At 38.7% G+C, this 24779-nt stretch overlaps 1 protein-coding gene across 6 annotated transcripts in view; it reads right to left on the reverse strand.

Moving 5' to 3' along the window:
- The window catches only part of TAOK3 (TAO kinase 3), a 229518-nt gene that overhangs the window by 35477 nt on the left and 169262 nt on the right, over window positions 1-24779 (reverse strand). For 5 of the 6 annotated variants that reach the window (XM_021923009.2, XM_021923010.2, XM_021923011.2 and 2 more), the window contains 3 exons: window positions 19046-19213; window positions 16710-16916; window positions 6120-6254 (listed from right to left, as the gene is read on the reverse strand). In XM_021923009.2, coding sequence (XP_021778701.1) covers window positions 6120-6254; window positions 16710-16916; window positions 19046-19213 — 510 coding nt within the window. The other variant, XM_021923013.2, reaches the window with a different exon arrangement.

The raw sequence follows: 24779 nt of genomic DNA on the forward strand, positions 1-24779 counted from the left end.
AATTGTTTTTCAGAAAAATATGGCAGTAAAGTATCAGGGCTAGGGTAATGCATTTTAGATATGTTTTAGCTAGATACTTTTTCTTATTTTAGCATTCCTTCTTTAATCAGATTCCCAAAGCGGAGGCATGGCACACTCTAAGCTATCATGACACATTTAAAACTTGCCATAAGCATTGGCTTACAGCCAATAAAATATTCTCAGGATGGTCATTTCCCTAAACCAGGAGGCCTAAAGATAAAAGGGAAATGAGTTGTGTCAAGAAAATTTTCTATTTTAATTGGTGTGTGGGTCTCTGTAAAGAGGGTGGCTTTCTACTTGTCCCAGATCACACCTGGTACAAGGATGGGGCAAAGAAAATTTACAGAGCTCAATCTGCTATCACTGTACATCACTGAATTCCAGGAGAGACATTTTGCTTTTGAATGCTTCCCATAATGTGGATAATTACCTTCTTAAACTCCTAATATCACCTTTCATTTGTCACAACTAAACTTTCTAAGTTTCAAATGGTCTTTTTGGGTATAGAGAGAGATACTAAGCTTTATAATTCCATGCTCAAGCTGGATAGATGAATTTAAATAAAAGTATAACCAGATATTTCAGTTGTAAAGTCTAACATGAAATATACAAAAAATATGATATTTAGAGTTATGTGTGTCCGTGTCTTAAGTGTACACTATGAGTTTTAAGACTATACTTTTTGGTCAATAAAATAAAAAATAAGAGCCTATAACTTTTTCATGCATATGGTTTAAAAAGTGCTTTCACATATAATTTACCTCTTTAATTTTTAGAAGGCCTTGGATTCCTAGGGTTCTTGAATTGCCTGAGGAAATTCTTATCACCAAGGCAGAAAAAGAGTGACTATTTTCTGTTATAAAGTAATAGAGGGAATGAACACTCAAAAAAGTCAAAGCTAGAGAGAGTGGTAAGTCTAAATTACAAATCGAGTAAGTCTGAAATGGGAGAAAGTTATAAAGATGTAGTGACTGTAGTTTTTACAATGGCAGTCTTGAAAATGTGGTCAACTAACAGTGGGCAGTACCACCCTGCCGTACCCAGTGGATTGCGTGGAGAAAAACCTCATCTATCTCTTACTATATAACTGACCTTGGGCAAATTACTTAACCTCTTCAAGTCTCTCAGTTTCTTAATGTGTAAAGAGAGAGGAACTACTACTATCTTCCTCAGGGTCAGAGGACTTTCTCATGTGAAAGTGCCTAGCAGGGTGCCTGACTCCTAGGAAATACTCAGCGTATGCTGGTTTCCTTCCTTCTGATGCCAGGCTCTGCGAAGCATGTCCCTTTGCCCTCTACTTAGTATTTCTGGTGATGGAGACGTAGATCAGAAGAAGTGGATCCAGAAGAAAGGGCACATTTAAGGAAAAAAATAAATAAATAAAAACAACTGTATCTGTATCCAGGTTGTGGATTATAAGATTATGTATAATTTCTGAATCTGAATTATTACTCATTTCATGTATCTAGAATATGTAAAATAAACAAATAAATAATAAATAATGTACCATGAAAAGGAAGATCAAAACTTGTTTTCTAAAGGTTCCTACAGCTGTTCAATGCTATTTTATTTAATGCCAGCAAAATTCAGCCCTAAAACAAACCACTTCATCCGAAGTGCAGAGTGTCCCTCCGGTGTACAAAACACCGCACTTCCGGAACACAAATAATAAGCAACTTCCTGAACACAAAACAAGAGCATGGTGGCTGATAACGTTACCCTCTGAAGAGATCAAAGCCAACTTACAAGATTAATAATATGTAAGAATCAAAATGATACATATGATAAAAGTGGCCACCTCAGCACTTAGAATAAATGAAATTTATAGCAAGTTCTTAAAAAGAATATAGTGAGTCACATTTTGGCATTAGAAACTTAACATTCTATTCTTTAGAATACCTAAGGAAAAACTGTTTTTAAGTTTCTGCTAAAAGTAATGACTGGTAACAGGCAATTCTGCATTTAGAAAAGAATATGTTACATGAAGAATTCTGAAATGCAAACTTATAAATCCAAATTCTCATCTGATAGCAGGGCTGGAGGTAACCTCATTCATTCATTCATTCATTCATTTATTCAACGCACATTTATTGAGAGACTTTGACCATATGGGTTGGGCATGTAGATTGGACAGCATAAGTGAGAAATGGTATCAGCAATGACCTTAGTGAGTTAAGAAGTCAAGAATAAGTGAAGAGATATGCAATATTTTGATAAGCATCCTCTGGTATACTGTCCAGGAAGGGAACACATTTTCAAGCATTTAGAAATAGGACTGGGCTCCTGAGAGCTGAAACAGTAGCACTTACTGCTGAGGCTCTCATATTTTTATTCTCATGTACCAAATTCATTCAGGTATCCAATTTCACAATTAGCTGAATTATTAGGGTGCATTTTAAAAACTCCAAATAAAGATTCTCTTTTTATGAGTTTTTCTATCGAATCTGGCAAAGCGAAGTAAAAGAATCTATATTTGCATTAAGAGAACAATAATACTTTTCTCCTACATGCCTCCTTGGGAATTCCCCTCTCATGCCCTTCTCCCCGACATGTGTTCTAACATAAATTCGCCTGTGTAATGCTGTCACAGGTGAATGTGTTAGAACACACATTAGGAAGAGGGGCAGTGAGAATTCCTTCACAAAGTCAAAAACTGAACTCTCATAGGCACAGTGCTCTTTATATGAATATCTCTACCATGGAAACAGCCAACAGCTCCGGACATTACAAAGTTTTCAGAAGAAATGACATCAGATGTAGCAACAGCTGAAAACACCCTCATGAATCACTAATATAATTAAAATACGAGGCTCTCCATAAAAACTCAAAGAAGGCACATCTCAAGGGCCCAAGAAATCAGATTAGTGATTCTGCAGAACTATATAAACAACTCCTTTTCCCAGATAACACATGAGCCCAATATGAACTTCCTTACAGAAGAAGGAAAAGAAAGGTTAAAATAAAGATGCCATGAAATACCCTTCCTTTTCCTAATTCTTCAAAATAAGGGCAATAATCTCTGCCCTTAGAAAATTATAATAAAAATTATACAATTGTAATAAAAAGTTACAATGCTAAAGTTTTCTCAGGATTTCATCTGGTATCAAAGTTTATAGTCCTTCCTTATCCTTTGTTACAAATGCAACTATGCAGCAGTGCATAATACAAAAATCTCAGTTATAAGGTGCCAAAACGATACAGGCATGTAGCATTACAGGCCCAAAGTCCATGGGCTTCTTCATACACTTGCCAGTAACTTCATTCGAAAGTACAATGTTGAAAGTAATACTAAAGGGGGAGAGCACAAAGCCAGGCCTCTTTTAGGCTTATGTTGAAGAGGTAGGCTCATAAACAAATTTTAGGAAAACTGATATCTTTGTCAGTTTGCAAGTCAATTTAAAATATGCATTTCATCATTTATTTATCTAGTTATTGAAAAACTAATTTCTAATTTCCTTTTTCCTTCCTGTTGACCTTTGGACCTCTTTGTGACTTGTTAGCGCCTCTACTAGAAGATGTTAAAGAAAGAGTAAAACCAAAATAAATGAATAAATAAATATAGTATTGCCACCAACTATGAGAAGGCAAGGTTTCAACAATGACTTGATTTTTTATTATACTGGACTTTCACTTTCCCATGATCTTGCTCTTACTTTTATGTCATTTTAGTCATTTTCATTTGAGCTGGGATCCATAAGACACAACAGAATTCATAATACATTTTTAAAAATTAAATATTTTATGATATTCCAGTGTCCTGATTTATATACTACTATTGGCATTAGGTTTTAAAATAGTATAGTGGGTAGAATTGTAGTACTTGGTAATATACATTAAAAAATCCATACCAATAGTTAGATTGTTCAAAATGGGACATGGAACCACAAAACATCATACCTTTTCCCTTCCATTTTTTTCCCTCCCTAAAAGCCACTAGTTACAAATACCACTGAACTCTGGTAAACTTCCGTCAATCCCAACCATGACTCCCAAAGCACTACGTTTAGAGCGGGAGCACCACAAAAAACAACTCATTTTGTGGCTAAAGCAACAGCATATCAGCTACTCTGTTTTTAACTTAATATAGGGGCAGGGGCCTTTTAGCAAATCAAAACTTCATTAGACAGACTGGTTGCAGCTGTTCTCTGGATGGGCACTAGGAAGCCTGTAGGATTCAGAGGGTTCCTGAGGACACTGCCCGTAGCCCTGAGGTGGCCTAGCAGGGAAGCAGCTTTTATCATCCACAGAAAGAAAGACTGTGATGGCTGATATACACACAGAGTAGCCCTGGGTGAGTTCACAGATGCGAGCGTGAGATTATTCTGGCATGGCTGTAGTAATCTCTTGCTGGGAGGCAGGAGAGGGTCATGAATATATGATGTGGGAATGAGGGTGTGGCAAGAGAGAAAAGAGAACCTGTCCCAGAGGGGGAAAGCCACTTGGTGTAATGTCTGCTTCACATGCAAAACCGCTGATGGTGCTCGGATGCTCAGAGCTTGTTATCATTTCTCCACTCATTTCAACATGAACGGGTCTGGATAAAGGTACAAGTCTCACAAGAGTCGATGGTAAGTAGTCATAGTTCTCTAAAGCACCATATTTCTTCTTTTGTCAGATATCATGGCACGAAAATAATGATTATTTGGTAATCTCATGATGCTTTATCCAGACTCAAAAGCATATTTTTAGGTGCTTAACAATCATTAGCAAATACATAGTGGACATTTTAAGATCTCCATTACATAGTGTAGCACTCCTTTAAAATGAAAAATTGCTCATCAAAGAGATCATAAGAAACTTCTATATGAAGGAACTTAAAAGTGGGCTTATTTATCAGCAGTTTAAATTAAATTGCTTGCTTTTAGACAGCAGCAGGCATAGCAATATGTAGGTGCTTTAACTTCCATTTTTCCTTGTATTTGGGTTTTTAAAGGTTATAATCCATTGTAAATTTCAAGTATAATCGAAGCCTTTAAAAGACTTGAGAAATAAAAGTGGAAATCAGGTTTGAAAAATAGGACAAGAAAAATGATCATTTCTGGGTCGGCCTCAGATGATGTCATCATAGGTTCTAAATGTAATAGCCAAGCAGTGTACACTAACTCTTCCTGCCCATGTGACCTCTAACATCCATTTGGGCAAAACAACTAATATTTCAATAATTTTTTGGTTGAGAAGTGAGATTCAGAAGCAAAAGATTAAAGAGAGTTTAGAGTGCCAAGGATGAAACGATGTGAGTGTGTGTGTGTGAGTGTGAGCGCGCACGCGCACGCGTGGGGGGCCGAGGGGAGGAGGCATGAAAACTAACTCTTCCAGCACACACCCCTTTTGCTACTACAAGGGCATCCAGCAATCACATTTGCAATAGTAAAAATGCTGAAGAATCCTACAGTCTCTTTTCTTCCACAATCAGCCTTATCCTCTCCTACAAAGCCCTTCTTGCTTTATTGGTGCCAGGAAATTCTTCAGGGGTTAAATGGGGAAGTGCAGCCACTACCATTGTTGCAATAAATAAATGAATGAACCAGAACAAACCAGCAATCCATTCCTGAGAAACAAGTATCTTATTTTCTACAATTATATACATTAGCCGGTAACCATATATTTTTAAAAATTATATTTTATCTTTTGATGTGTGTGTATACATTATAGACACACATGCATCTATACAAAAAGAAGCACAGTGCCCTGCATACATATACATCAATACCCTAAAAAAATTTTAGCATTATTTATTTCAATGAAAAGACAAATAGCTTTTAAAAAACTGGACAGGCTACCAACTTCATCTCAAAGGCCTTGTATTTTGCACATACAGCATATACAAACACACACACAGACACACACGCACACAGACACACACACACACAAAGGTTTTTTTTTTTTTCCATGCCACAGACAATGCTAAAATATCTGAAATCAGGTTGCTATGCCAACAGATTTTTTTCCTAAAATGAATAAAATTATTAGGAGAGAGAAAACATTCTTGACTCCTTTCCTCCCATCCATGAAGCCGAGAGAGGCTCAGGGAGGGCGAGAGGCTGCCAGATGGGGAGGAGGGGAAGGAAGGGAAGGTGGGTAGAGGGGTGTTTGCTTACCAAAGATGCTGATTTGATCGTGGCAAAGCGCTCTCTGTTCCGGTAGTGGAGGGCCTGGCTCTGAACTGACTGGGTAGGCCGCGGCTCAGGCCTGGGATCGCCGTGGCCCGCCTCATCCCTTATGAATACATGATCCTGCAGAAATGGATAAAAACAAGGAGAAAGTCCAGCTGTGCTCTTTCCTCGCCGGCTGCCTCTCTCTCACCCCTCTTTCTGCACAAGCACTGCTGTTTGAAATGCATAGTTTAGCTCTCTGCTAGTCCCCGCAGCTCCCACGGTACAAAATGAATAAGCAACACATTGCAGCCTTCAGTTAGGAATGTCAGCTGATCGCTAGTGGGATGCCTTCTGAATCCCTGGCAGGCTTTTTCTTTACCTCCAGAATTACATATATGCAAAAGAAAAAAAGAATAGAAAAAATAATGCAATGTACAGACTCCTTAGAACAGTTTGCTTAAAACGCTGTAACCAGATAATTCCTTTAAAAATGTCATGTCCATGTCTAGCAAAGAGGATGCTGGTGGCTTTTAACATAAAAGCGAGCCTCCGCCTCATTCCCTTGAAAGATCTGCTTTCTCAATTTAATTTTATTTGAGATCTGTTCGGTAGGATCATCGTTCTGCCTAGAACCAACGTAGGCTTGTGCTGAACTGCCTCTCTATCTTGTGCTGGGAAGATTCGGCAGTCACTGAGGGATCCTGCTTTCCAGTCATGATCGTACACAGTTCTAGCACCTTCTCTCTACAGCTTCTGAAAGGATTTTTTTTTAGATTTAAAGCGACAGGCATGTAATTTTAACCAAATGCTACTTTCACAAATTCTTCTTCAACTCAGCATTGGTATGGTCACCAGACTGAGTAAAGCTGGAATTTAATGTCCTTGACTGATTTAATCAAGCCCGTGCTTCTTGATAGGCAAAGATAATTAATCTTGTTCTAACGCCCAGTGAAAAAATAGCATTCCCTGGAAGGATAATAATGGATGTTTCTTAAATGCAACTGAAATGACTTTTAAAGGGGAAAATGCTATCAAAGGACGATGTTCCTCTCTATAAAGATGAAGTGGTCAGTCATTAAGTGGCTATAACCCTTCAGAAAAAAGGACACTATAGTAATTTGTACCTCAAAAACATGTACAACCATGGGGGATTTTAATATAGTACATGTTCAGGGTGGAAAAGGAGAAATTAATTCCTTATTTCCCTAGGGTTTTAGGAGAAACCATTTGTGAGAAGTCAGTATTGCATTTTATCCATGACCACTTGAAATTTTTTATAATGGCTCTTTTCTTCATCAAAAATTAAAGAGGTTTAGAAAATACAACATTTTATTATAGTCTAAAATTTTGGGAGAAATTAAATTTTACATCCAGATTTTTATGTAAAAGCCAAGACCCAAGATTAAATTGGGCTGATTTTCTTTTTTCTTTTATCCATTTAAAATGCTTTGATGTATTGGGAAGGTATCTACCATTACACCTATCTGGAGAATTTTTTAAAATTTATGTATTATAGCTCAAATAACGAAGGGATCTTTAATAAACTTGCCATTGAGAGCATATATATCAAATTCAAGTATATTCTACAGCCACACTGTCCAACAAGACAGTGACCAGCCACATATGACTATTTTAACTAAAAATTCAATTCAATTAAAATTAATTAAAACAAAGTTAAGTGCAAAATTCAGTTCCTAAGTCGTACTAGCTATGTTTCAAGCACTTAGCAACCATAGTTAGTGGTGCCATATTGGTGGCTTATAAAACTTACAGGTTTTTAAAACTTAAAAGAAAATATTTGAAGGGTCAGTTAAAATTATTCTACATGATTTCTCGTGAAATTTGAACTCTTATTTTACAGGGAAGAGCAAGAACGTGTGTAATTGGGATTCATGCACTAGGTTTAAGGTTCTGAAGAGGAAGGCACTGGGACCTGCTACCATTTACATTACTGCATATTTGCTAATAAATTTATGTTCAAAATTCAACTTAATATTACAGTGCCAGAAAAGCAAGCAGCTCTTAAATGCCAGTAATCGGAAGAGATATGCTAGATAGAGGCCTGTGATTTTATATGAGGTCTTAACAAGTCATAGTTTTGGTGAATATGCTAACTTACCAAGTTTTGGTGAATTGGTTAACTTATCAAGTACATTGATTGAGAGGGAGACCTCAAATATGTGGGCAACAACTCAGTTTCACATTGTAATAACTTGATTTATAAGGATAACCAACGACACTAGAATCCACATTCTCCACATGACAGACCAGAACAAAATTTATTCATGTACAAATATGTGCAATTTTATTATTTTATCTCTGATAAAAATTAACTCCTTAGAAACATGGTTTAGGGCTCTGCTTCTCCAATTAAAAGCCACAGTATATTTTCTAAGTTTACTAAACTTGAGGAAGTTGAAGTACACTGGAAAAATTAAAACTTGAAATGACATTGATTTTAGTTGACACATATATAATTAAATAACTCAAATATATTTTTAAAATAATGTTATTTTTGTAGTCCAAAGAATAGTTTCAAAATTTTAACTCACTTTAAATATAATAACGCTAATAGTATAATTCTTTGCTTCCCCTAAATTGTTTTCCTTTTATAAAATCATTCTTAGTTTTCCAGATCATTTTCATAACAGAGATCACCATCAGTAAAAGTCTTCAAATATTATACAAGAGACCACAAAATGGAACAAAATTTTAGTCTAACAATGGATAGTCATTTCAAGTGCATTAGGAAATGAATTTTAAAATATTCAATTCCATTGCATAAAACAGGTTCAAAACTCCAAAGACAGCTTATGAAGCTATTTAAAAATGGGAGAATGTAACTTGAGAAGTAAGCTCAAAGAAATTAAAGTATCAACTTTACTGGAAGTATTTTCTGTTGGTTATACTGCTCCTTTAAGTAACAGTGCCTTTGTAAAAGACCACTATACCTGGCTTCCAGAGTTTCTGAACTGCACACATCTTAAGATTTAACAACGGAAAGGGTTAATTTCTATTTTTATGCAGTTATGCACTAGATACAGATTATTTACAAATGATAAGGCTGAAATCTTCAAAGAATGATTTTAGATGATTAAGAAGAATAAATCTACTTTGCCAAGGCAAAATATATGGCATGGTTATAATTTATCTTTAAAACATAATCATCCAGGAACAAACAAAAATAATTCCTTGAAATACCAGTTTTAAGTAAACCTACGTTAACCTGGTAAATTTACCATGTTGTTTTTGTTTTTGTTTTTGAGACAGTCTCGCTCTGTTGCCCAGGCTGGAGTGTAGTGGCACTATCTTGGCTCACTGCTACCTCTCCACCTCCTGGGTTCAGGCGATTCTCGTGCTCAGCCTCCTGAGTAGCTGGGATTATAGGCACGTACCACCATACCCAGTTAATGTTTTTGTATTTTAGTAGGGATGGGGTTTCACATGTTGCCCAGGCTGGTCTCAAACTCTTGAACTCAGGCAATCTGCCTGCCTTGGCCTTTCAAAGTGCTCGGATTACAGGCACGAGCTACTGTGCCCAGCCCACAACACTGTTTCATCATAAAAAATAAACGTCTTCAGATTAAAAAGGAAGCTGTCATAATGTTTCTTCAAAATCTTTGGTAAAAGAATTGAATTTCTGTATAAGAATGAAATATGTGAAGCATGAGGCACAAACTTTACTATTATACCCTAGACAAGGGGCTTTTCTTTTATTTGGAAATCTTTCCTTTAGGTGTCTGACCTTCACTTCACTTCTGAAATGAAGGTTCCTGGTGTAGGCATTTGCCTAGAGTTTCTTTTTCTAAATATATTTTCTTCCCTAATAGAGCTGGTGTCTCACTATGTTGCCCAGGCTAGTCTTGAACTCCTGGGCTCAAGTGATCCGCTCGCCCTGGCCTCCCAAAGTGCTGGAATTACAGGCGTGAGCCATAGCGCCCAGCCACTTGCCTATAGTTTCTAAATGAACTTGACTTTAACCTAGGAAGTCACTCCTCTGGACTCAGTTGTGCTTTGGGTTTACCTTTATCACAGTACTCATCACATTTACTTGTCTGCCTCTGCATAAGGCTGTGGGCTTTTTGAAGGCAGAGTAAATGTTATTTGAAAAATCTCAGTCTCCCTAGCACCTGGCATAGTGCTTGATACTTAGTAGGCATTCAGTAAATGTTTGCTGAATAAACAAACACAAGAATATAGGTCTGAGGAGATTTTGAGAAAATGACATTTTCTTTTGGATTATTTAACAGAATTCAAATTTGTATTTCATAAAAACCTGCCACTCTGTACTCTAAGAAAGTCGTAAAATAGTGACACACACACATAAGCACACCTTTACACAGCGGGGTGTGTGGGGATGTATCTAAAAATGGCTTTTATCCAGTGATGAGAAACCTTTTTATAGACTCCCACACTTTTTACACTGTGGAGAAGGGATCAGCAGACCCACCACTCTCCTTTGTTTTGTTCATTTCAAAATTATTAAATAATTGCCAAAGCAGGTGTAGCTATCAAAAGCTGGGGCTGGAGGAAGGGGAGGAGAAGATGAAAAAGCGTATTTTAACTTGGAAGGATAGTTAGAGAGAAAAGATGACTAGCAAAAGGCTGAGGAGAAAGAAAGAGAAGTAACAGCTCTGTTTAAGAAACATTACCTTCATCTGTTAATTTACTTCTACTTTGCCAAACGTGAGTTGAAGAGTCAAAGAACCTGCCCCTCTATTCAGCAAAAATAATAGGAAAGGCCACTGAAGCAAGTGAAAATAAACCAGAACATCCTATTCCCTCAAGGACATTTCTTTCTTTTTTTTAATCCCGCAAAGATGGTGAAAGCCATTCTTCTTTTAAAAGAGAGGAGCGGGAAAGAACTAACATTGGCAATAGGAAGGGTCAAATAAAGCTTTAGGAGTCAGGGTAGAATGGCCTTTTTTCCCCCACAACCAGACGGAGTCTTGCTCTGTCGCCCAGGCTGAAGTGCACTGGCATCATCTTGGCTCACTGCAACCTCCGTCTTCTCCGGGTTTAAGCAGTTCTCCTGCCTTAGACTCCGGAGTAGCTGAGATTACAGGTGCGTGCCACCATGCCTAGCTAATTTTTGTATTTTTAGCAGAGACAGGTTTTCACTATATTGGCCAGGCTCGTCTTGAACTCCTGAACTCTTGATCTACCTGCCTTGGCCTCCCAAAGTGCTGAGATTAAAGGTGTGAGCCACCGTGCCTGGCCAGTAGAATGACTTTTTAAAACAATAGTTTTTGGAACACTTATATTTTATAGAATGAAGTGTTGCCCCATTAAAAAGAAAAAAAAAGGAAAAGAAAAGAAAAAAATGTTCTCTATGTTCTCTAAATAATCCCTAGAAAGGGACCCTTATGACTGGAGTTCAATAAGCATACCTAAAATAACACTGATTCAAGAACAATGCTTTTAATATATTAAAGTCTTACGATCCATACTAATAGAAGGCAGCAACAGGCAAAGGGAATTAATTTTATACTTTAGTAAAATAAAAATACACCTTTTGATTAACAAATTTAAAAGACAGACTTTGTTGCTTAGGATAATATTAAAATATTATTTGCTATGGCTCTATACACAATGATTTTAAGGAGTAGGATGGAGGCTCAGAAGCAGGTTACATGACAACAAGGAAACAATCTGGATTAAAAATTCGTACCAGAGTCACTTGTGAATAATCAAGAATTGAGGTGTGGAGTTGTGTCCTAGGCCAACTTTTTCAATTTAGTTCACAGAACATTTATTGAGCATTTGCTATGTAACAGACACTGTGCTACATGGTAGGTGAAAAAAAAGGTTCCTGAAGAACTACTAGTCTAGAGATGTGGCGATGTTCTTGTTACTGAAAAAAGTAGTGTGGCAACACTAGCCAGGGGGAAAAATAAGTACCTGAAGTTTACTTTGTCAGAATATGCTTTTAGCCTTATCAAATCATTCTTGCTCAAAAAGAAGTTTGGATTGGGCTGGGCGCGGTGGCGCATGCCTGTAATCCCAGCACTTTGGGAGGCAGAGGCGGATCACGAGGTCAGGAGATAGAGACCATCCTGGCTAACATGGTAAAACCCCGTCTCTACTAAAAATACAAAAAATTAGCCGGGCGTGGTGGCGGGCGCCTATAGTCCCAGCTACTCAGGAAGCTGAGGCAGGAGAATGGTGTGAACCCGGGAGGCGGAGCGTGCAGTGAGCCGAGATCGCGCCACTGCACTCCAGCCTGGGCAACAGAGCAACAGAGAAAGGCTCTGTCTCAAAAAAAAAAAAAGATTGGATTAGAATCCCCTCAGGGCCCGGGAAAGACCAGAGCAGAGGCAAGGACTGCAGAGTAAGTAACCTGGCATTCTGATGTCAAAGGAAAATTTTCATTGTCCCACTTTACATTTTGGGGGCTTGATCTGTGGTAGAACCGTCCTGCTAAAATCAGGGCATCTTTATTCTGGATGCAGGGCAGTTAACTGCAAGTCATGCTCTCACTAGCTACTCATGGATTTCATTTTATTTATTTTTTTAAGTTTCTTCTTTGAAAAAGCAAATTTACTTCCTATTTAAAATGGTAATCTGTTTCAGATCTGTTTTGACTATTTGATTAGTCAAATTAATTTGACTAATTCAAGATATGTCTGCTTGTGAGTCGAGATTGTGCCACTGCACTCCAGCCTGGGCAACAGAGTGAGACTCTGTCTCAAAAAATTAAAAAAAGAAAAGAAAAGAAATGTCTGCTTGATTATAACAATCAAGGGACAAAAGATTCCTTCTCCCATATTCATATATATTGGCATTCATTAAGCACATTCTTATTGTGTTGGGTATTCATTTAACTTTCATTTAACTTTTTCAAATTGTAAAGATAGTAAGATTATTTAACCCTTTTGATCCATTATGTTCAATGAACCGGTAGAGTATGATATTTAATATTTGGTAATTAATTTATTCCCTGCCTTTTTTTTGGTTTTGTTGGTCTATTCATTCATTCCACAGTTATTTACTGAGTGTCTATGCTGTGCCAGGCACTATTCTAGGTATTGGGTTTGTTACTTGTCCAAAGTAAAATAAAACTAACAGAGGCAGATATAACTATAAATTAATTTCCTCATTCCTAAGTTTAATACACAAAATTTTCTATTGAGAGTTAAAAATCCTATTTATGTTCCCAAGTGAAAAAGTATTAGGAATTTGAGTAAACCACCCATTATAAACTTTATGAATAATTTTTATTTCTATTGTTTTTAAAGATAACATATTTTAAAGTTCAGGTATAAGAACTCAATAGAGTTCATGAAAAGATACCATATTTAACATTAAGTTTTTATAAATATTCTATTTTTTGAGCTCTCTTACATTTTAAAGGTAACTCATCCAAAGTTTTATTTGTAAATGTGTTTTGATTTTCTTCCATCATATTTCCTCTACATATTTCATAATAAAATAGAAGGATATAACTTAAATTCTTTCTGACCTATGTATTTTTTGTGGATCAAATACAATTATCTTCTACTTCAGAATATAAATTTTATCTGTTCTTCTTAAGTCATCACATCAGGGAGAGAAAAGTATTGAAACACTCATATTATCACAAGGTAGGTCTATGGCAGCATGCCAAAAATAAAATTAAAATCCCATGAGTTCCAGACCAGGGTTTTCTTTCTTGTTGATTATGCCAGTGGTGTCTTTCTTCTAATTCTGGTTGCCTATCTGAGAAATCCTGGAGCAAAAAGATCCAACTGAATTCCTCTTTTATGCTCCCTATACTCATAGAGCCCCAGGGGTAATAGAAAGGAAAGTACCAGACCTGTCAGCACTCATGATCACTTCCTCCGAAAAGACAGCCCAGCAAAACCTTCTTTTTCACTCTTCAAATACACGATCACTTGCCCATGTTGAAAGGACACCAGCTGGTAATGCGATCTCTTGGTAGATTTCTGCATCTGTCTGCTATCTTTGCTTTCCTCAAATTGTTTCCATGCATTCCCGATAATCTGCGTCCTTTGCTGTCTCTCTGGTCCTGATGCACTGTCCACATAGCACACCGGCCATAGCTTCTATGGCCTTCCCCTTTTCCTTGAACATATCAAGTTCTCTCTGTCTCAGTGCTCTTGTGCTTGTTGCTTTCTCACTCATTCCCAGCTCTTGCACCAGCTGGCTAGCTTCTATTTGTTTTTGAAATTTCTGCTTAAATGTCACCTCATCAGGTAGGCTTTCCTTACTGTCTGCTGGAGTAAGTCCTCCTCTTACCTGAAGCAAGTATCTTTTCTTTTCTTTTTTTTTCTTTTTTTTTTTTGAGACGGAGTCTCGCTCTGTTGCCCAGGCTGGAGTGCAATGGAACGATCTCAGCTCACTGCAACCTCCGCCTCCTGGGTTCAAGCAATTCTCCTGCTTCAGCCTCTCAAGTAGCTGGGATTACAGGCACACGCCACCATACTCGGCTATTTTTTGTATTTTTAGTAGAGACAGGGTTTTGCCATGTTGGCCAAGTTGGTCTTGAACTCCTGACCTCAAGTGATCCACCCTCCTAGGCCTACCAAAGGGCTGAAGTTACAGGCAAGAGCCACCATACCCGGCTACAAGTTTCAGAATTACATATTCTGAATGTATATGTTACGTGTGTGTTTACTTGCTTAATCTCCCCTGCAGAAAATAAGCTCCATGCAGGCACAATGTCTGTTTCATTTCCTCTGGATCTGCAGGGTCTATCATATTTCCTGGCACATAGTAGAGGTTCCCTCCCTTTATTTGTTGAACAAATGAATAAGTTAATTGGTTCCAGAAAATCAACATGTGTCTTCCATTATTCATGACTGGGCATCAATATATTTTTTCCTACCTTTCCTTTTTTACTTTTTCTCCTAAGAAAAAACTACAGCTAGGCGCGATGGCTCACGCCTGTAATCCCAGCACTTTGGGAGGCTGAGGCGGGTGGATCACGAGGTCAGGAGTTCGAGACCAGCCTGACCAACATGGTGAAACCCCGTCTCTACTTAAAAATACAAAAATTAGCCGGGACTGGTGGCACGTGCCTATAATCCCAGCTACTCGGGAGGCTGAGGCAGGAGAATCACTTGAATGTGGGAGGCGGAGGTTGCAGTGAGCCGAGATCATGCCATTGCACTCCAGCCTGGGCAACAGAGCAAGACTCCATCTCAAAAAAAAAAAAAAAAAAAAAAAAAAGTACAGCCAACAGAAGTGAAAACAATTCTTAAACATGCTGTCTCACTGCAGTTAGAATGTGATCACTGGCACTCATTAAAACAAGTGCATACATTCCTTACATATACTTAATAAAAAAGATTATAAGGGATTCTCTTCTATAATTCCATATTATGGACTGTTTATCTAAGGTCTCTCAAAATATCTTTGAAGAATTCCTACAAAGAATTATATTTTTCATAAAGTATTTCAACTTATGAATCCTCATAGCCTTGTATGAAATGAGAATTTTTAATTGGAAAAGAACACAAAAATAAAAAACAGAATAATTCACTCACAAGTCAGAATTTAAGGTTGGGTATGGTGGTGAATGCCTGTAACCCCAGGCATGGGAAGCCAAGGTGGAAGAACTGCTTGAGGCCAGGTGTTTGAGACCAGCCTGGGCAACATAGTGAGACCCCCATCTCTACAAAAAATTTAAAAAATTAGCCAAGTGTGGTGGCACACACCAGTAGTCCTAATTAGTTGAGAGGCTGAGTGGGGAGGATGGCTTGAGCCAGGAGTTTGCGGTTACAATGCACTATGAGCATGCCACTGCACTCCAGCCTGGGTGACAGAACAAGACCCTCTCATGATGCTTTTGTCATTGTGCATCATGATAAAAAATAAAAATTATTTAAGCTGGTAGAGAGCTAGCCTTAGAAGAACTATAAACAATCAATCCAGGAAATGGTAGAAAATAGTAGAAACTGACTCTAAAACAAATGGTATGTTGGGAATAAAGATTAAGAAACATACTGTTTTGTTTTTGAGATGGAATTCGCTTGTCACCCAGGCTGGAGTGTAATGGCGTGATCTTGGCTCACTGCAACCTCCGCCTCTTGGGTTCAAGTGATTCTCCTGCCTCAGCCTCCCGAGTAGCTGGGATTACAGGCGTGTGCCACCATGCCTGGCTAAGTTTTTGTATTTTTAGTAGACACGGGGTTTTGCCATGTTGGCCAGGCTGGTCTCGAACTCCTGAACTCAGGTGATCGGCCTGCTTCGGTCTCCCAAAGGGCTGGGATAACAGGCATGAGCCACCGCGCCCAGCTAAGAAACATACTTTTGAAAGAGCATACTTCTAAAAGGGCACAACCAACAGGTTACGCTCAGGAAGACTTAAGGTCTACAGTATTAAGATTACTGGTTTAGAGAAGGACTTACCAAATTCTTCAACTTATATATTGATGATGATGGACATCAGAGTAATGAGAGAGGGAGACGAATAGGCACAGATGTAGGCTGTGTAGTCCTTTGTTACTTTTTGACTATAAGAAAACTGTCACATGCCGGTGTAGTCCCATACTGCAGTTGCAAAAAGGTAACTGAAACATCTGGAAGCTAAGTGACTTGAACTGGATTCATGACAAAGCCCACCTCTGTGGAGGGTATCATGAAACGTACCTTCTTGTGCACGACAGAGGAGCTGGAATTGATTGTGCTTTCATCATCGTGCATCATGACAAGTTCAGAACTGCTCTCATCCATGACCTCCTGCATGCTATTCACACTGCTGCTCTGGCTGCCTGTGCTCACAGACATGCTTGGAATGGAATGGTTGCTGTCCAGGCTGTCCATTTCCCTGTTCAGGCTGGTTCCATGTTCACTGTCCTATAAAAATGGGGCATTGAGATTAGAAGAGACTGAAGATAAAGAGTCAATCCATTGACTAAAGTATCAAGCACACTCAATTTTGTAGTGTCAAGTTGCTTTTCTGCCAAATCTGCAAAGATGAACTTTTTATGTACTGGCTCCACTACTCCTCCACCATTTTCAGACATCTCAAATTCGCTTCTTATACCTTCCCCAGGGGCCATTCTGGACATCTGGTCATAAGGCTCCAAATGCTGCCATCCCAGGGCTTTCCCCTGTCATAGACACTATCATATTATCGTGTTGCTACTCAGTAAGCAAAATCAAGCCAGGTTTGTAAGGGACTTTCTGGAACATCAAGGAGCTAGAGGAAGACTGCCGGCCACTACACAGGTGAGTTCTAGGATATCTGCAAAGACAGCAGTGGTGACTTGAAAAAGTAGAGTGGAAAGAGTTTTCAGATATTTGACAAGCAATATGCGTCCTCTGCGAGTCATTATTGAGTAACTTCATATCTAAGCAGGGATATTAATTCTACTTTCCTGGACAGGTAATTAGTCTGCCTCCCTCAAGCAATTCTATCATGCTTATCTCTGTAATCTTATTAAATATATCTGTTAAATAATACTGGTATTCATCACTACTGGCCCAAAGACTACTATTTGAAAAGTGGTAAAATAATCAGAACATATAATTTATCCATCACAGTGGGATATCTTTTGATATAAGATTGAATAATATAATTAAATCCATTTAGCTACAAATAAACCTTGTTCTCAAAGAACCATACTGTACACATATAACTTTAATAAACTGTTACTTAGCCATGGCAATATAAAAAATTACTGGGTAATATAAAATGGAAGATAATACATTATATTTTTAATAGGCTTATTTTCCCAATTAAAGGGGATCATTTCTAAATACGCAATCAAGAAATTTTATAGTTCAATGCAACTTTCTGAGCTTCATTTTTAGAATTATTGATAAAATACTTTTATCTTTATTTTATTTTCTATTAAAAAGCTAAAATACATTCATTCTTCATTCTTGTCTTCCTTTGTATTTCAACTTAGAGGAAGAAGAGTCCTTTCTCTTATTCAAGGCTAATTCCTCCACTAATACTCTTGTTCTTATTCTGTCTATGTTCTGAAATCCTGCCTCTTTAACTACATCCCTTTCTTCTATCTTCTGACTCTGCCCTGGCTCCATCTCTACTGCATTTAAAGACGAAGAAGCCTGTCGTATATTTATGGACCTCTTTACATGCTGCCCACTCTTACTTTTCCTTTTTAACCCAATTTCGGAATCTTAACGTAATTACTTTTTTTGCTGTCTCCGCCTTATCAAATCCCATGAATTATACAACCCCAGTAATCTACTATTCATTCTACCTAGTCCTGTAAAACTGCTTTTACTAAGGTCATTAAGGATTCTCTAATTGAAAACTTCTATCTGTATACCAGCAAGAGTATATAATGCCAGGACCTTAAACTCAAAAGGCACGAAACTGAAATCATCCTAAACCTACTCTTTCTCCCTGGTTCATTTTCTCTGTTCTTGGTATTGACATACTCCTAGCCACTCAGGCTCAAATGCTCAGAGTCACCTTAAACTTCTCCTCATCTGTCACTGTCAATGGGAAGCCATGGATTATCAAATCTACCTCTACGATGCTTCTCAAAAGTGTTCCTTTTTCCCCATTCGCATTGACACTGCCCTTATTACCTCTTGCATGGACTATTAACCAGGATGTTGCCCATTCAAATCCATGTTACACTCTGTTGCCAGAATAATCTTCCTAAAGCACAACACCTTTCTGAGTCTAGAATACCCTATGCCCATTTGTCAGAAACCACCCACATTATGTCCTCCAGGAAACCTTCACTAATCCCACCAGCAGACTTATTTTCTCCCCATGATGGACCCCTGGGGAGAAAATAAGGGGGAACAGCTCTGTAGCACTTTTCATATTTTGCCTTATATAAGTGTTATTTTATGAACGTCTCTTGTACAACCCTTCATGTCTCTTAAGGCAGACAGCATCAATTAATTTTTATCCTCAAAAGTTTTTCAGAGTGCCCAGTCTAGAACTTTTTCACATAGGGGGCATTCTAAAAGTACCTGCTAAAATAAATTAAACCTACTTCCTCATCCTCCTGTGACTCATTCAAGGGTCCATTTCGTGTCTCTTGGAAAAGTATTTTTTTCATTTTTCGGTACTGTAGGTTATCTAGCTCACGAACAGCATCTTTTGTCCTCTGTATGAGGTCAATGAGGACACGTATTGGCCGGTCTCGTCGAACAAAGTCATGCTGATTGAGGGAGGAGAAAAAAATAAATTGATAATGAAGAAACATCCTTAGGTGCAAGGTACAGATATCAAAGAAATAGAGAATCATAAAATAGTTCTATGGATATTACAGAAATAACAAAATATGATTTTCATGTCATGTGTCCTTTCATATTTTGTAAATCTCATAAAGAGATAGCTATGCTTTTTTTTCTTCTTCTTCCTTAAGCCCCGTTTTGTGGATATGAGAATTTTTTTAAAAAATTGTACCTCTTGCCAGGCACGGTGGCTCATGCCTGTGATCCCTGCGCTTTGGGAGGCCGAGGGGGGTGGATCATGAGGTCAGGAGTTCAAGACCGGCCTGGCCAAGATAGTGAAACCCTGTCTCTACTAAAAATATAAAAAATTAGCCAGGTGTGGTGGCACGTGTCTGTAGTCCCAGCTACTCCGGAGGCTGAGGCAGAGAATTGCTTAAACCTGGAGGGGTGGAGCTTGCAGTGAGCCCAGATCGCGCCACTGTACTCCAGCCTGGGTGACAGAGCAAGACTTGGTCTCAAAAAAAAAAAAAAAATTGTATATATTTAAAGTATATGGCAAGATATTCTGATACACATACAAATAGTGAAATGATTTCTACAGTTAAGCAAATTAACATATCTGTGATCTCATACAGTTACTTTTTGGTGGTGAAAGTACCGAAAATCTTTAGTCTTAGCAAATTTCCCAGATATAATAAAGTATTATCAACTATAGTCCTCATGCTGTACACTGGATCTCTACACTTATTTATCCCACATAACTAAAACTTTGTGCCGTTTGACTTTTATCTTTCCATTCCCCATCCCTTTCAACCACCTTTAATTTTGTGTTTTATTCTTTTGTTTAGTTTCCTCAAATAAGTGAGATTGTACACTATTTTTTTGTGTGTCTGGTTGATCTCACTTAGAATAATGTCTTCTGGGTTCACATGTATTGCTGCAAATGGCAGGACCACTTTCTTTTTTAAGACTATATATAAAATAAATATTATAAATAAATAAATATATAAAAAATATAATAAAATATTATTCAGTCATATATATGATTGAGTCTTAAATATCTATATCACATGCACCATAATTTCTTCTATCCTTTCATCCACTGATGAACACATAGGCTGTTTCCTTATTTTGGATATAGTGAAAAATGCTGTGATGAACATGGGGGCACAGACATTTTTATGAGGTGCTGACTTCATTTTCTTCAGGTGTATAACCAGCAGCGGGATTACTGGAATGAATAACATTCTGATTTTCCATACTGTTTTCCATAATGGCAACCCCAATCTACATTCCCACCAACAGCATATAAGGATTCCCTTTTCTCTACACCCTTGCCACTTGTTATCGCTTATCTTTTTTGATAATAGCCTTTCTAACAGGTGTGAGGTGACAGCTCATTGTGGTTTTCATTTCCATGTCCCTAATGATAGTGAATGTTGAGTATTTTTTCATATGAGAATTCTTGAGGTTCACTTTATCATACAAGTAATAAAAAAATCACCAGAACTTTAAGAAGTAGCAGGTAGGCTTGTAACTTTTAAATCTGAAACTATTTTCAGATAATAAGCCAAAGCAATGCAGAGTATAGTCTATTCTTTTTTTTCTTTTGAGATGGAGTCTCACTCTGTCGCCCAGGCTAGAGTGCAGTGGTGCGATCTTGGCTCACTGCAACCTCCACCTCTTGGGTTTAAACAATTCTCCTGACTTAGCCTCCCGAGTAGCTGGGATTACAGTCATGCGCCACCACGCCTGGCTGATTTTTGTATTTTTAGTAGAGACGAGGTTTCACTATGTTGCCCAGGCTGGTCTTAAACTCCTGAGCTCAAGTGATCCACCTGCCTCAGCCTCCCAAAGTGACGGGATTACAGGCGTGAGCCACCGCACCCCACCTTGGTCTATTCTTATTATAATTTGCCTCAATCCTCACCCCCATATGCATTATCCCTTGAAAAACAGACTTGTGAATATTTTATTTTCTATTTCTGTGGTCATATAGTGTATGCTTGAAAATATGCCAGCTGTTCAATTTATCCAGAGGTAAAAATTCTGGCAATTTCATTTCCCCAATAAGAAAAAGGGTCTCTGAGGAGTGAAAACAACTGCTCTAAAGTACATAAATTATTCTTGATATAAACGTCCCTCACTTTCAATATTATTAATGATTGTTACATAATCTGGTTTCCTAGTTTCTCAGCCCATAGCAGGTTAGACAGAGAATAATAGTGGAGAAGTAGGCCTGGCGCGGTGGCTCACGCCTATCATCTAGCACTTTGGGAGGCTGAGGCGGGTGGATTACTGGACATCAGGAGTTCAAGACCAGCCTGGCCAACATGGTGAAACCCCGTCTCTACTAAAAATACAAAATTAGCTGGGTGTGGTGGCGCGCATCTGTAATCCCAGATACTCGGGAGGCTGAGGCAGCAGAATTGCTTGAACCTGGGAGGCAGAAGTTGCAGTGAGCTGAGATCACGCCGTTGCACTCCAGCCTGGGCAAAAAAAGTAAAGCTCCACCTCAAAAAAAAAAAAAGAGTGCAGGAGTAAAGGATTGAGAACTGAGAAAGGTAGGGTTACCACCTGTTGTAAAAAGAAGCATCTTTTGTAAGTTCTCTGACTGCTGGAGAGTAGAGAGAGAAAAATTTTATGACTAACAGACCTATCAACCAAACAAACAAATAATAATAAAACAGAGGTTTGTGGGCTATTTTGCAAAAGGGCAAATGCCCCTTATATAGCCCCTTTTATGCCTCAAGAGTTCATGAAACACTGTCTCTGAGCCCTCAAGAAGTGACATTAGACTGGGTGTGGCGGCTCACATCTGTAATCCCAGCACTTTGGGAGGCCGAGGCAGGCTGATCACTTGAGGTCAGGAGTTCGAGACTAGCCTGGCCAACATGGTGAAACCCCGTCTCCACTAAAAATACAAAAAATTAGTTGGGCATTGTGATGCACGCCTGTAATCCCAGCAACTCGGGAGGCTGACGCAGGAGAATCGCTTGAATCTGGGAGGCAGAGGTTGCAGTGAGCCGAGATTGCGCCAAAACACTCCAGCCTGGGCCACAGAGTGAAAAAAAAAAAAAAAAGGGTGAAAGGAGGAAACTTTATTTTTTAAAGCAAAAAGTTCAGTTATGTGGAAAATTTACTTCTGTAAAACTATAATTTGAAGACATTGGGAAAATGAGATACAATGTTGTGGGCCTTAGCTGATGAAATGAATTTAATTTCTTTATAATTTAAACAGATAAAAAATAATAGGGCCCTTGTGAGAAAACAATCTACATGGCTTGTGGTTCTACATTCTGACTCTGTTAGAGGAATTGCAGTTTTTGCTGTTGCTTTTATAAAATACCTCTTCCTAGGCAGAGTCCTTTTTGAATAAAAACACCATTCCCAGCAGCAAGCGTAGCCTGCACATTTCAAGGATGAGAAAGAAAGGAAGAAAGTATGATCATTTTTCCTCCTCCAGTGCTTACAGTTATAAAGAGCGAATCGGGTTTTAGTAAACTTAAAGCTATGACTTAACATCACATAATTTTCTAATGGGAATGCCTCTTAGAAAATTTTCTGTTTCAAGGCTGGGCATGGTGGCTCATGCCTGTGATCTCAGCACTTTGGGAGGCCAAGGCAGGCAGATCACCTGAGGCTAAGAGTTCAAGAGCTGCCTGGCCAACATGGCGAAACCCCATCTCTACTAAAAACACCAAAATTAGGGACTGGGCATGGTGGCTCACAATTGTAATTCCAGCACTTGGGGAAGCTGAGGCAGGGGGATCACATGAGGTCAGGAATCCAAGACCAGCCTGGCCAACATGGTGAAACTCCATCTCTACTAAAAATACAAAAATTAGCAGGGCGTGTTGGCACGTGCCTGTAGTCCCAGCTACTCAGGAGGCTGAAGCAGGAGAATTGCTTGAACTTGGGAGGCAGAGGCTGAAGTGAGCTGAGATCATGCCACTGCACTCCAGCCTAGGTGATAGAGACTCTGTTTCAAAATAAATAAATAAATAAATAATAAATAAAAATAAAAAATACCAAAATTATCCAGGCGTGGTGATGCCCACCTATAGTCCCAGGTACTCGGGAGGCTGAGTCACGAGAATCAATTGAGCCTGGGTGACACAGAAAGACTCTGTCTCAAAAAAAAAAAAGAGAAAAGAAAATTTTTCTTTTTCAAGTGAGGAAATTTGGGCCCTGAGAAGTTAGGTGATTTCCACAGCTAATTAGTGGAAGAGCTACAGTTGCAACTCAGGCTTTAAAACTTTTTTTCTGCAGGGGGTGTGGGTGGTGGTGGTTATTTTCTGGTGTCCTACTACCATAATTAGCTTTCTAAAATACAGGTATGATCATTCATTGCAACAGATACTACATGCCACTAATCCCCCATTCCAACCTCTTTTTTTTTTTTTATCTGAGACAAAGTCTCACTCTATCACCCAGGCTAGAGGGCAGTGGCGCAATCTCAGTTCACTGCAACCTCCGCCTCCCAGGTTCAAGCGATTCTTGTGCCTCAGCCTCCCCAGTAGCTGGGATTACAGGCGTGTGCCACTACGCCTGGCTACTTTCTGTATTTTTAGTAGAGATGGGGTTTCACTGTGTTGGCCAGGCTGGTCTCAAACTCCTGACCTTAGGTTATCTGCCCACCTCGGCCTCCCAAAGCGCTGGTATTACAGGCATGAGCCACAGCTTTCAGCCTGAATCTCTCTCTCTCTCTCTTTTTTTTTTTGCCTTACTTTAAACATGAGAAAGTAAAGGAACTGAACCCAAGCCTCCTTTGTGGTTACAGATTACACAGTGACTATATTCTGGCCAGTGAGAGGTAGGCAGATGTTCTTGAGGAAGGTTTTATTTTCTAGAATAAAAAGGCAAGACACATAAGGAGAAGGTGTTTTACTCTTTGTTCTCTCTCCTTCTTCCTGCCTGGAATTAAAACTTGAGTCCTGGCAATGTAGCAGCCATTTTATGACAAAGACAATAAAAGGTACATGCTAAGGATGGTGAAGTAGAAAGAAAGAGCTTGGGTCGATGATGACATTGTTGAGCTGCTTAGAGCTTTGGACTACTTACTCCACTTCCTTTTCCAACATCCTGGACTTCCTATTACATGAGATAAACTCTTACCTGTTTAAGCCTTTTACAAACAGATACACTCTACATCTTAATATCTCACTGTCCCTTAGATAAAGTGTAGCCTTTTACAACCAGGTTCCTGCTTGTATTTCTAGGTTTAAATCTAGTCATTGTTACTCCTCCTTCCTACACAATAGTACATTCCAGGGAGTTCTAAACCCGTGCATACCTTTCACACCTCTAGGCCTTTGCCTTCACATCTCTATGTTCTCTCTGCCTGCAATCCCATCTCCTCATTTTTTTTTTAATTTTTATTTTTTGAGACAGAGTCTTGCTCTGTCGCCAGGCTGGAGTGCAGTGGCATGATCTCAGCTCACCGCAACCTCCACCTCCCGGATTCAAGCGATTCCCCTGCCTCAGCCTCCCAAGTAGCTGGGATTACAGGCATGTGCCACCACGCCCAGCTAATTTTTCATATTTTAG

Source organism: Papio anubis, chromosome 9 (genome assembly GCF_008728515.1).
Source record: "Papio anubis isolate 15944 chromosome 9, Panubis1.0, whole genome shotgun sequence".
Lineage (NCBI taxonomy): Eukaryota > Metazoa > Chordata > Mammalia > Primates > Cercopithecidae > Papio > Papio anubis.